The 14,247-nt window shown below is 45.3% G+C and overlaps 2 protein-coding genes across 2 annotated transcripts in view; both read right to left on the reverse strand.

The window, feature by feature from the left end:
• Positions 1-4,615, reverse strand: part of dyrk1b (dual-specificity tyrosine-(Y)-phosphorylation regulated kinase 1B) — a 51,839-nt gene extending 47,224 nt beyond the window's left edge. The window contains exon 1 of the mRNA XM_070835513.1: positions 3,883-4,615. The gene's annotated coding sequence lies outside the window, so the exon portion shown is untranslated. The remainder of the gene's footprint in view (positions 1-3,882) is intronic.
• Positions 4,616-5,152: 537 nt separating this feature from the next.
• On the reverse strand, positions 5,153-13,890 carry fbl (fibrillarin). Its single transcript, XM_070835993.1, has 9 exons — positions 13,790-13,890; positions 11,896-12,036; positions 11,585-11,728; positions 11,211-11,305; positions 10,206-10,376; positions 9,715-9,847; positions 8,861-8,973; positions 8,414-8,559; positions 5,153-6,354 (listed from the first exon to the last, which is right to left on the reverse strand). Exons 1-9 carry the CDS (start codon positions 13,797-13,799, stop codon positions 6,330-6,332), a joined length of 978 nt encoding a protein of 325 aa, XP_070692094.1. The 5' UTR covers positions 13,800-13,890; the 3' UTR covers positions 5,153-6,329.
• Positions 13,891-14,247: the final 357 nt, after the last annotated feature.

The following is a 14,247-nucleotide window of genomic DNA, read 5'->3' on the forward strand; positions in this document are numbered from 1 at the left end:
TTCATCACACGCTCACAACAGTTACCAAACTCTAAAACAATTGAGATTTTAGTTTTTTGGCCATTTTGCCCAGCCCTATTAACTGATGGGCTAGCAATTCTTTTCGCACACATGATTGGGTATGTTGTCCTTTGAACTTTCAAGCAATTCATAGATGTATTTTCAATGCAATTTCTACCTGGGATTAATCTGGAATGTGTAACTGAATACATTATCTTAATCAATCAATCAATCATCTTTATTTATATAATGTTCATATTCAATGTTCAATTCATGACAGTGTTATCTCAAGACACTTTATATAAAAGAGCAGGTCTAGACCAAACTCTTTCATTAGAGAGAGACCCAACGATTCAGGAATTCAACATTAAGGATTCAAGAATCCCCACATGAGCAGCATCAGATATTATATTAGGACACAGTGGAGGAAGAACTCCCCTTTAACGGGAAGAAACCTTGAACAGAACCAGGCTGGGGGGGGGGGGGGGGGGGGCTTTCTGTCAGGGTCTGTGTTGGGTGGCGGTTGGACAGAGAGAGAGAGAGAGAGGAGAGAGAGAGAGAGAGAGAACAAACAGCAACCAAAATACTAACAGCATTGAAACATGACAATAGTTAATATATGAATAATAATAGCAGGACTAATATTATTAGTCATTACCTGGATAATGACGTGATCATGGGCCTTTGCATTTACATTTAGTATTAATCAGTGTCATCTTTATCTCAGTCCTGCCCTCAGTTTGACAGGCAGCTTGAGTTAGCAGGAAGATGAAGAGTTGGGTGTCCTTTCAACTTTTTGGGAATTTTTTTTTCTTAGGAGTGGCGCCTCTTCAGATGTCAATCACACCTGGCTTAGATCTTCAGGCCAGGCCCTGTCCATGTGTGGCTGATGTGCTATCACACACTGGTCTCTCAGTGCATTACATTAACGGACATTTTTTAAATGATTTTTTCTGCACATTGCTCATATTCTTTATACTTCTTACTGTGAACTTTGTTCAATATTTTGGACATGCCTGCACACACTGTTTCTCTTTCTGACAGCAATGTGTTGTACTGCATTTACACCTGAAGTAACTTTTTACTCATGCAGATGAGATATTCACAGAAGGTTGTCTGTTAATACCACGTTAATACTCAGACACAACTTAGCAGAAAGCTCTGTCCGGTTTGATAAAACTTGGAAAATTCTGATCTGCAACTCACAACAATGTGTGGAACTCATCTGTCATATCGTGAGGTAATGGAAAATCAAAATATGTACAATTTTTATGACATGGAATTTATCCTGTTACAAGGTTCAAGCTATGTAGTTATCTAAAGTAGTTTTACTGTTGCTTGTTTATTTCATAATTTCTTTTATTATTATCATTATGTCATTGTAGTGGTAGATGTCATTACAAAAATGTAATTGCATTTGGGTGTTACTTTACATAAACAGCAAATGTCTGAACTTGGTTGTACCGATATTCTCCACTCTTTGCACACCTTAGTCAGCCCAAAACTTCCAGTTTCCAGATTAAATGTGGTGAATGCTGCCAGTCAGTTGCATTATTTGACATGATCAACATTAAGGAGGCATGAATGTGTACAGAGTCAATGGACAGAGACAAACGGATACAGATCCACACTAGGCAGCAGCAGCTAAAGCAAAGACACATCTGCTCAAGTTGAAGAAGTTTCAGCCAAGATGACTCTGTGGATATAGCGACAGGTTCAGAGAGGAGCTAGACCATTTGGAAAAGTAGATGATGAACAAAAAATAAGTGGCATGAGACTTAATGGTAATCTTTGGAATTAGTTTTGAAATTGGTGTGTCAGAGCAATCACACACATATTCTGAGCTTGTTGTCACAGCTGTGCCGTCAGTGAGGGAACACGTCCACTGGTTGTTTGAGGCCAAAAGACAGAATGTAAAACCACTCCAGCAGTAAAAGCAAGCCAAAAATGTATTTAACATCGTATCAGTGGCACACACCGTTATCTTGGGGTGACTGAAGGATGCTCTGCTCCCCCTGATAGAAGACTGATTGACTTGATATTACAATCAATTTTTGGTGACGCATGTCCCCAGGCATATTGTGGGATGATACTGTGCAGTATTGCACATATATATTGTTACACCACAACCTACAAGCGTAGGTCAATTTCATTTAAATGTGAAACTATGTCTCACGGTAAAGTAATTTCTAACTTATTTTGTGCCTTTTTTTCTGTCCAATTAGAAGCTATGGTGACAGCTACAGGTGGTAAATGTAATCAGATAAATCTTAGCATTCATACACGCTCAGGATGGCGGTGATGGCTAAGCGGTTGTGGCACACCGACAGTGTTGTGGAAAGGGGCTAATCCTCCAGCTGGGCACAGGTGCTTCCCCGACAGGTTCAGCTGGACAAGGTTACATGACGAGCAGAGCTTAGTGCCTTAGCGGGCAGTAGGCACAAACTGAGTGGTTTCACTATCCACTGTGGAGCGACTGCTTCAGAACAAACATTCAGACTTATTTCACTCAGGTGTTTGTGTTCTGCTATAAGGTGAACTAGTACAAAGACCATCCCTCACTGCAACTGCACCTGTCTAGTGTGCATGTCTAATTCCACTGAAAACTATTTAATATGCAAATTGCTCACTGGTCTGTGAGGCATCTCTGAGAGAAGCTTCAATCTGAGGAAACCCGTCCTTCCTTCCATCTGGAACGGTCCATTGTGGCCTATTTACAGCCTTTTTGATGAAGTGGACAAATAAACAACCATGCCCAGTACTGGTTCGGTATTACCACTAACTTAAGCAGAGGGGTTGGGGACAGCATCTGAGACAATCCACCTGAGTGAAATGGACACTAATGTCAGACCACATCTTCTGTTGAGCCGCAGCAGAAAGGAAGACCGCAGAGACCCATAGAGACAGACAGAGGAGATGTCAAGTCATGATTCTTCCAGCTGTGCATCAGCACCCATTTCATCATAGTCCTGTTCCTTGCCTAGGGGCATCCATCTCCCGGCAACCGGGGGCCTGTGTCCCTCCTCTCCAGGGCAGGGTAGGGGCTGGGGCTGGGGCTGATGCGGTAGCTAAGCTAGCAGTTAGCGATAGCTGAAACGCCGCAGATCGACAGAAGACAGTCAGGGGCAGCTGGCTGGCTGGCTGGCTGCTTTATGCACCGAAACACATCGCCACCCACACCAGGGCATAAGCACCTACTGCACATCAGAGGACACCAACACGTTTCGATCATGTAGCAACACATCCACTAATCTCCATTCCTTTTGGTCGGCCGGCATCCTTTCCCATTCACATTGGTGTCGTGCTTTAACTCAAGGCAGGTCGCGATACCACAGCTACTGAAACTTGCCTAGATACACACACACACATACACACACACGCACGGATCGCATCAATCATTATCCTCTTTATGAGCAACCCAACACTTGGTGAACACCTGCGACGGTTCGCGGTTAGAGACGACTCCCTCACAAGGTAAACCAGAAGGGCAGCTGGTTGATAACCGTGGACTTGAGGACATGGCAAGCTACTAAAATGGGGTAACGTTATGTCCACCATCATAATGCTCGTCTTAGCTACTGTAGATGCGACAGTCAAGTCTTAATTGCTCAACACGATCCATTGTCCAACACCGACACTAATCCGCCTATTTGATCGAAGCCTGCCTCCTGCCCCATTAGCCATCTTACCAGCAGTGGCGGAGTAATGGGGACACGAGGCCGGGTGACAGGGGCGAATAACGTAGGAATGGGTACCACTGTGCTACCAGGCACTGCTACCACTGACTGACTGACTGTCAAGCCTCCAACACACGTTAGAGACAACCACAAGCTAGTCCCAGATCCATACATGAAGAGACGACGCCGACCGGCTATTTCTTACCTCAGGCGGTGTGTCGAACCAAGTTCCGCGTAGCAGCCATGTTCGGAACCCCTGTCACCCTCCGTCCACACGAACCGAGCCCCCTCCCCCGGGTCAGCCGTCCCTCTTCCACAGCAGAAATCCAAATAATGTGCTGTAGAAGCGTTTATCGGTATATTCCCGGTGAGATTAGTTTCCAGTAAATAGTCGTTTTTCTCCGGATTTCAGAGAGCAGGTTGTCGACGGGGACTGATTGCCGGCGCAGCACAGCTAGCCGTGCCTAAGGGGAGGTGGGTAGCCCGCCGCCTCAACCGCGGACCCCACGAAATCAGTCTTCTTTCAACTCAACAAACTCAATTTACTTGTTCGAGATTTATTATCGGATTTACAAGAGACGAGCTTATCACTACGGCGTGGACGAGTTGAACTAACATATCCGTCAGGTTTTTAAAATCAATTTAAAAGGCAAGAAGCTAACATTAGCTAGCTAGCTATTAGCTAGCATGCTAGCTCTCGAATAAAACACTGCCATTGGAATTTGGAGGAAGACAGTCCGCACACAGCTGGCTGCTTGGCGGGCAATGTCCAGCCGATAGGCCGGCTGACAACACAAGATGACGCTATGAAAAACTAAATATATTTTAGCAGGCGCAGCTTCAGCTAGTTCTATGCTGGCCAGCCCCTCCGTGATGTTAATATCGGTCAAAGGAGAGGGGCTGCATTGAGAGCGCACTCCCGACACCAGGCAAGTACGGCCCAGCGCGTTCCAGAGAAATTTCCCACAAAATGGCTGCCAAAACAAATCCACCGCGGCCAGTCGCACAGGTTTACTTCCAGAAGTTTGGCTTTCAATGAAACAGTGGTTGCGAAATTATTCTCATGTCGCATAAAACGACATGACGAGCCCCCATCGAGGCTTCGAGGGGGAAATATGTAGTTTGGCGCGAGCTGGTGAAGTTACCATAGCCTGAAAGCTGGCTGGCTTTATCCATTTGGCTGCTGCGCTCACCTCGAACGGTGTTCAGCCAAGTCACTCCGACTCTCAGGGCTCAGTCTCCCCGATAACGGAGGACCGCAGTCAGACTTGAGGTGTGGCCGGACAGTGGGCCAGCGGAGCACCGAGGACCTCAACTCGGCCACTCCTGGAAAAGTGTGCTTCAACAGCAGGCCATTAAAGGCTCTACAGGAGGGAGTGTGAACCAATACTAATGGTTTGATCAATTCACAATAAAAAGTTAAACATCATGCTTGTAGCTGTACCCGCTTAATTAGTCAAAGATTAAAGCCAATCAAAACAAGAATCAAACATTTTATTAAAACAAAGTTGCTGGTTATGTCAAAAAATACATAGGAACTGTTCAAGCATATATTTGTTGTAAATATATCCATTCCACTTCATACTCTGCCAGCACAAAAGTAATTTTAGTATAAAATTACTGGGAGTGAAAAAGTCACCATCTATACATGTCAAGTTGACCAATTCACCTCCAAACAGATGAGCATTAGGAGTTCTTTACCTACAAGCTCTCATTAATGAGCTACCACACGTACACACAGCATCTTTAGACAGAAATGGAGATTTACTGTACACGCCTTGAGAGAGAGAGAACTGACATTTGACTTGTGCACATACATACTAGCCATCTGGGGTGGATCATATGGATATTATAGGGATGTCCTTAATATTGGATGTGCTGTCTGGAATCAGTATCGCCCAGACAAAGGCAGTGAACAGAAGAGCAGGGAACAGATTCCACTTAAAACACTAAAGTAAAATACATACATCCAGTAAGAAAAGGATTGGAAAAACAGATGCAAAGAGTTGTTGAAATAGAAGTACTGACCCAACAGAAAGTCTCACTGGAGCCTTAAATCAAACCATGGTCAACCAAACCTGCTTAACTACAACCAAGTCTCTGAGCAAACCTTTCAGACAAACTGTTTAATACTCCTCAGGGCAGAGGGAAGGAAACTGAAAACTTCACTGACAACTCATCCAAGGCTGGGGACACATTACACGAGACTGGATGTTTAACACCTGACCACCGTCATCCACTTCAATGTTTCTGGTGTGTAGTCGTGCAGGGACACATACCTGACAATCACTTGTACAGCGTGTCACGTGCACTTTACACATTTAAAAAAAATAAATTACAACTAACAACTTAGTTGTGAAGTTAACACAGTGTAACTTCCAATCTGACAGATGGGTATATGTGGCTGAAATGGCCCAAATGTCATGTAACATGCTCCCAACCTTCTGAGTGATTGAAAAGCCCTCCAGCGGTAGGATGGTGGGGCAGTTGACTGTCAGGACTAAAAAAAGAAAAGAAAAACCCAGCCAGATGTTTACAGTGTCACGCTGTGCAGCAATCTACAGGCAGGCAGACATGAAGTGGAGGGCAACAGACAACACTGACAGTACGAAAAGTAGATGGTGGTTGAAAATGGTATTCTTCTCCCACACTTCATTTCTTCTGCTTAGGGGGAGGTCTGAGGGGAGAGAGAGAGAGCATGTTAACGCGATATATGACAAAGAGCAGGAAGTGAATATGTAGCGCTGTCTGCAGCAGTCTGGGAGGGTCTGGGTGTTCTCTGGTGGGAACGACCATCATAACTGGACCCAACTATGAAAACAAGAGCCAAGCTGCAATAAAGCAACATGAAACTTAAACAGTGATGTGTGCAGCCTCACCTTGTGTCCCGAGATGTGTGTGTGTGTCTACAAATCTGGATTCAGAATTCAAATTTAAAGACTAATAAGTTCAGTATGTCATTATACTTGAATGCAGACTTCCATTAAAAGCCTGACACCAGACTGTGCTGCACTTTGTCATTTCAATAACCACACACAATTGGGTGAGAGGGGAAACCGAACACACGTTTGTCATATTTGGACCTGATCACAGTAGGTCCACTAAAAGAGCTTGTTTGATCCACTGACGGGCTCAGATTGTTGTTCTACGTGTGTGACAGCATTATGGAAAGGATCCCTACAGAGAGAGACCTGGAAGATCCTTTTGGTTTAACCACCAACAGCACTCAAAACACCAACATACATTCATTTTACTCAGGAGCCATCCTAGCTCATTTGCTGTCCATTCTTGGCTATGTTATTTAAACATGACACATTTACAGAACGACCTGCGTGCATGATTTTAGACAGACTGACAGTGAAGTGAGCTAAAAAGTTAGGATAGTGAGGAGGAGTTTTCTGTTCTCTCACAGGCTGCATTAATGATTTTAACTATTATTTTGCCATTGAGGTATTAATGACCGTTGTGAGTGACGTAAGCTCACCCCCCCATATTGTTAATTCACATTCACCTCAATTTTATCATTCAAGATATTACATATTATAAAACAGGCAGCAGAATTTGCTCTGTGACAGCACAAGCACTCAATCAAAAAACGTTAACTTTAGCCTTGTAATTCCTCACAGGCTGTATATGTATGTGAGCATTTGTCCATGCAGTTGACATGAAGAAACGATGAAAACACCCTTTGATTTTTGACACAAAGGCTAGAGAATGTGTGTGGTATGGTGTACACACCTTCTGAGTGCTGTCAAGCACACAGGGGTTGTAGAGATGGCCACTTTATTGCATTTAGGGAGCACCAGAGCCAATCATTGAGCAGCAGCACTGCACTGCTGTTGAATCGCCTACCCCACGTGTTTCAGAAAATCCGTGCATTTTACCGATTTTTTAAAACTGGTGACATCTAAAACATACTCGCATTGCAGACCGATTAGCAATGACCGGCTTGGAGAGGCCCATGACTGGCCAATCAACTCTTACTGGGCGCGGGCCATGGCTAATGTCGGACCCTGGTTTTGTCCTGGCCCTGTTTTGGCCCTTAGGATGCCAGTGTTTCCTTGTTTATTAAACTGATTTTATTCACTTTACGCATAAGATCATGGTTGCGACTCTAAATTAACATGATGTTTAGAAGGCAGTACAAGACACAATTATGAAGCTTGCAATAGCCATCCGATTACCATAAAAGAGCAAAGGTCTTAAAAAGGGGCTCTAAGTACTATGGAGATCTATGAAAATTAATGCAGTGAAAGCAGTCACCAAAATTTTAGATCACAATTTAACTCAAATCAACACAGATGTCTGATAAGCTATAGGCCACAGTGAAACAGACTTCTTAAATGTTTATGGTGCCAACCCAACCACTGGGAGCAGGAAAGGGACACCAACATGTGGACAGGAGGGGGTGGAAACACCCTGCTCTACCTCCTGAGCCACAGCTGTCCACATGTTGCAAAAATACTGAACTCAGTTCAAAGTTGAGGTTTGTTCCACCTACTGTCATCAGCAAAAGAATATACCGTTGATTTTATTGTAGAAAAGAACTATTATGAAAAATTAACATATGGAGATTTTGGCATTTCCAAGAAGCAGTCACCCTAAATGTTGCTGAGAGGTTTGTGGCAAATGTAGCGTCCTCGATTGCACACATCTGTTCAACATCTGTGCCTTCCTAAAACAAGTGTCTGCTTCAGTGCTCATTCAGGCATGCATGGTAAAGGGTGTCGGTGTACCTGTAGACGCCCACCACCACAGCGTGATCTCTCTCATAGGGCTCCAGTGTGAGCTGTTCTTGTGGTTTCATGTTCTCACTACTCATCTTCTTCACTTCTGAGGCAAACACTGCCTCTGGAGCCGCCGTCGAGTCTATGCAGTTCGCCTAAAAATTGAAACAGACTTGCTTCAGCTCAGTGGATGTGATTACAAGTCAGAGGAACACTGTACATGAAAATACACTAAGAGCAGACAGTTTTTTGTCCCCAATTCAATTCCAATGCATTCAGTAGGAATTGAAAGAAATTGAGGAGATGAATTACAAACTAAAGAAAAAGTTTGTCCCAATCAACCTTGTCTCAGCTGTCTGAGACAGCAATCATGTCTGGACTTCACTGTCACTTAACTGGTTTACCACATGATACCTGGAGTTAGTACTTGTGTTGAAAGGTTGGTCATTAGCGTACCTTGATAGAGATGACAAAATGTCCTCCGTTCTTCAGGAAATTGTGAGCATTCAACGCAACAATCCTTGTCTGATCCGGTTGGGCAACATCAGCAAAAATCACGTCCACCATGCCTAGAGAAGGACAGACCATTACTGTCTGGACACAGAGCAGTGATTCACACATTCATGCTGCTGTGGATCCAGTTGGACTTGACATGTCAATGTTGGAGATGAGCCTGGTGACTTCACCAAGCTCACTAGTGCTCTTGCCAATTGCAGTGGTAGGGCATGAAGTATGCAAACCCTCAACTATTCTTTGTGGTTAAAGAAAGAACAAGTGATGAAAAATATTCATTGACCTTTTAACAACGAAAAGATAAACTCTAGAAACATGTCAACCTCAAAGCAAAAAACCTGAAGCCATGTAATGTGAAAGACAAGTGGACAACTGGACATCAACGTTCAAATGCAAGAACCTGTGTGCACCTGAAATAACCAGGTGTACAGCCTGACTGGTGCCTGACTGGTGCCTGACTGGTCAAGCTGGTCACCGCTCAAACATGATGTAGGTGCTTAACCCATGACAGCAGCTTACATTTCACCAAAGGCACATCTCTGCCAGTCAGGTTTGCTAAAGTTAGCAGTTCTTGAGATGAAAAGGTCTAAAGTATGGACTTAAATATCTACAATGATGGCTTGACATGTAAAAAACATGATTCAAGCAAAAGAAAAACAGAGGCTTGTATTAGCTGTGTAGTGATACAGTGAACTCAAGTTTGACTCAGTCTAAGCTACGTGGCTCACAGGGTTGGTTGCTATCAGAACCATGGAGACCTGTGTGCAGGGTTCCTGCTCCGGCTCAGGATCACTTACCGACCAGCATGCGGTATTTGTGTGGGTGCCGAGCATCTTCAATGATTGGAATGATGTTGGTGCGTTTCTTTGCTACGTTGAGAAGATCACGACCCGATCGATGAGAAAACTCCACAGCGTAGACCAGCCCTTCCTGTAACCCACAACACACACACACACACACTGGTTACCCCAATGTAACCTTTAAATGGTTCTTTTAAACAAGTCACACTTTTTAAACTTTCACTCAAGAAAAGAGCAGAGTTTAGTGATTAACTGGGCCTCCAATTAATCTTTTTAGTTTTTATGTAGAGTGTTCAGGGTATTTTTTCCATGCACACACACAAATTTTCAAAAATTATTCAAGTTCAAAAATTGCGGTGTGAAGTTCATGCTAACATTTGGTGGAAAATTGCCATATGGTGATTTGAGGCCACGGCGTGTGGATGTGCTGTATTGGACTGAATTAGATGACGTAAACCTTATAGAGCCACACAATGGACAGTGCTCACCGGTCCAACAATGTCAGAAACGTGGGACACTGTGGTGCCAGATGCAGCTCCCAGGTACATGACCTTTGCCCCCGGCTTGATATGGATCTGGTCTACTCCTCCCAAGATGGCTGCTGCCAGCTTGGAGCGGAACGGATTCCAGGCTCTGTATTCAATCTTGGTCTCTCCTTCCTAACAGACAGAGTTAGAAAACAGTTAATCATCATTGTATGTCAGACCATAACACCAGAAGCCACCAGTGTGGATCTCACAATGCTAGGGCCTCATTTGTAACTGGAGTACACACAAAACAGGGAAGAGCAGAGGCGTCCACCACTTCCCACGACATCTATAAAAGAAGCTGACAGGTGTGTGTACCTCTGTGGAAAGACTGACCCACGTGTTCCAACATTTTGGAGACTAGAAATTGATGCAGGTAGTGACATGGTGAAATGAAGCCAGTGTTTTTGCTTTATAGCAGGTGGCTGCAGGATTCAGGCATCAGTAGTTTTGAAATATCTCCTAATCCTGTGCAGTGGTACCACTTTTTGCCGTCACTGGAGACATGGCGGTGGCTGCCACACACACTCTGCCTTCTCCAGTCGCCTCACATCTTCACAGCCTCCAAACAATGCGTGCTTTCTCATCTCCAGCTTACCCTCAAGCACCTTCATTTGTGTCACACGGTGGGAAATGAGGCCGATCCACCTGTATGTTTCCAGGTGGACTGATTGGTAAAGGGAACACTACCTGCATATTTTTGAAGTTCTATTTTTTTGTGCACACCATTTTTGCTTTTTGTCCAAATGTAGTTTAGTCTAGATCCTACACACTATTAGACATGAGGCCCCCGTACTCGTAAAGACGAATGTGCTCTTATGTTTGACTGACATGTGATAAATGCAACATTACGTAACCAATAGTTTTCAGTGCATGCAGCACAGGTTAGCAGTTATGATGGTGACATCATGTCAGTGTTCTACCTCCAGTGTCTGACCACTGTGCTGCTGTGAAGTACAATCTCACCTCCACATTGATCCTCTTCTCTCCGTACACAGACTCTCCTACCACCATGTTCTTGGTTACCAGGGCGTCCTCCTTCCCTCTGCAGATGAACACTCCTGAGACACATACCAAAAATTCAAAATTGTAAATCCAGTCAGAGAAAGAACTCACATATAGACAAACAACTCCACGAGTTAGTTAGTGTAGCTACAGTTTGTCTGAAGGGGGAGCTGATGCTCCTTCTGGGTTCATACAACTCAATCACATTACATCTGCATTAGAAGATAGTCACTTAGTTTAGAACATACACAAACCCCCCAGAAAGAAACCACCACTGAAAAAAAACTAGCACCAAATACTAATCCAGAACCACTGGAAACCAGGGGAATACAAACCTTCATGCCTGTGTGGCTCAACCAAGACCCTTTTCCCTGCTCCAAAGCCTCCTCTGCCGCCCCTCCCTCCTCTCCCTCTCGGGGTGCCTCTGCCGCCGCCCCGGCCACGAAATCCTCCACCGTCTGGAGACCTGAATCCTCCACCTGAAAAACAGACATGTTTTAATGGAGCTACTCCGGTCAAAGTTGGACACAGTATCTGTGGCCTGGTCATACAGACTGCACCAGTTTATATTGGGATTAACAGATTATGTTCAAAACTTGATGGAATAATATAGATGACACTTATTATCCACATCGCCCAGTCTTACCTCTTCCTCCCCTGAATCCTCCTCGATCACCAAATCCTCCTCTTCCTCCCCGATCACCAAATCCTCCTCGTCCTCCCCGATCACCAAATCCTCCTCTACCTCGTCCACCTCTTCCTCCTCGGTCCCCACGAGGACTGAACCCTGGAAACCAGTAGAAACAATAGGGGTTTTTAAGTTGACTTCATACAAGCTCACAGCAGCCCAGTTCTAGGGCCACAGGCCTGGGCTGCTCTGCTCAGGGCAGCTGTGCTTTAGTGGGGGCGGGGAGGCTAACCAGCAACAAACCATCCAGTCAGTCTCCATCCTTGACGTCTTTAAAAATACCTTGTGATTTCATAAAGCGATGTTTATTTTCAAATGGGGAAAGGACTCAGACTCCAACAAGTCACACAAAGGTGAGATTTTTGCTTTAGTGTACATTTACCAAAGAGGAGACTAAACATGAGGACTGTGGCTGGTTTGACAAATGTGTCCGGTTAACCAGGTTAGCCCAAACCTTGCTGAAGTGCAGCATGCAGCTGCTTCACTAAGGTTCTCTGTGGGAACCATCCGTCCATCCCACACAGAGCTAATCACAGATCTAACCGGCAATGGCGTGAAGCCTTTACCCTCCCTCACCTCAGGTAGTTTTATCAAACCAACTGTGCATTTTGTGAATTGAACTGGAAGATCCGTGCTGATATCCAGCCCTGGTTTTTCCTCCTCAGTGACATGGCACAAACAGGTGACCGGTTATACAGACTGAACAATTAAAGCGCAACACCAGAGCTTATGATGTGAATATGGTGCAGATTTAGAGTTGCTTTTGCTAGTGGGAACATTATATGCATGTGTGTGCGGTGCCAGTGTGTTCCTGTATACATGTGTGAGCTAATTAACAATGCTGGTGTGTTAAATCTGTTAAAACTAGACTGGTGAAAGGGTGCTCATGTGTGCATGGCATGATAATATACACATTATATTCTACAGTGTAAAGTGTCCAGCCTGTTACTGACTTTATTAGTACCATTAATGACATCGTGGCTATTGATGGAGCTGTGGGGAGCAACAACATCCACCCTCTGGGTCTCCTTGTATGTCATTATCCAACTTTTGCCTTCGAAGACCGTTTGTCAGAAGAACTAGAGAACTGAACCATCCCGCTCCTCCAGGAGGATCCTCTTCTTCTGCTACCGGGGCTGCTGTTGGATTCCTGGTCATTATTCGACCCCCGGACTCCGCTAGCAGCCTGGTCCGCACGTCAGGACGGTGTGCTGCTGTCGCCTTGTTTCCCCACACCCATGCCCCGGGGTCGTGTAGAGAACACTGGGTCGGTGGACACGGACCGAGTGGTGCTCACAGATAAACACGCTGCCGTTCCGGGCTAATGCTAGCACGAGCTAACAGCTATCGCTACGGACGCAGCTTTAGCCTCGTGGCGCGTGGCAGGAACTGTTTCAAACACCACCATCTGCGCCGCAAGCACACGAGATAATCGGTCATTTCACAGAAACCTTGCTGTCTGGTTACATCGTGGCAGTCGTGGCTAGCTGGACTGTTGTGAGCTGCTGGATGGAAGCTCAACACGTGTGTCAGCGCCGTGAGGGCTGCTGCTCCCCCGGAACTCCCCAGGCCGACGGCCCCGACAGCCTCTCAGTCACATCCCATGTATATCACAGGCTAGCTTGCATGTCACCGACCTTACCGGGGAAAGCGTCCACATTGTGGGCAGCAGCTTTCTTTCTGGTGCTCACACTTTACTGTGAGCTTACCTAGGCAGCATGGCGGCGTAGGCCGAGCACACACACACACACGTCTTCCACTTAAACACACGGCGGATGGAGAGACGGGCAAACAAAGTTCGCCGTCACTGTCCGCCGGTACTTAAAAACACGTGCAGTCGGGTCTACTGTACCTGGCCTCATTTTGTTTGGAACAAAGTGTTTCGTCGATGCTAGCAGGACGCTTCTCCTCCGCCTCTCTCGGTGTCTCTGGGTAGCGCAGACCACACGTGCAGCTACTACACTTCCTTCTTCTTCTACGGCAGCTGACGCTCCCAAACAGAGGGAGCTTACCGCCACCACGTGGTGTGGAGTGGGGGTACGGCTCCCTGTAGCGGACCAGTCATGCAGTACTTCTCATGACTGTCTTTAAAAAGTAGACACGCCTGAAATGCAAGGAAGTATTATCATTATTCTAATAAATGAATAGCCTTTTTGAGGGCCGAAGCATACTCGAAAACTCATCAAACTTTGCACGCGTACCAGTCGTGGTGAAAAATTATCTTGCAAATGGGGGTCGCAGAGTGGTTCCATAGCGCCCCCTAAATTCAAGCCCCGGCATTGTGTTTTACATACATGCACAAAATGTGGT

Source organism: Pempheris klunzingeri, chromosome 8 (assembly GCF_042242105.1).
Source record: "Pempheris klunzingeri isolate RE-2024b chromosome 8, fPemKlu1.hap1, whole genome shotgun sequence".
In the NCBI taxonomy this organism is placed as follows: Eukaryota; Metazoa; Chordata; class Actinopteri; order Acropomatiformes; family Pempheridae; genus Pempheris; species Pempheris klunzingeri.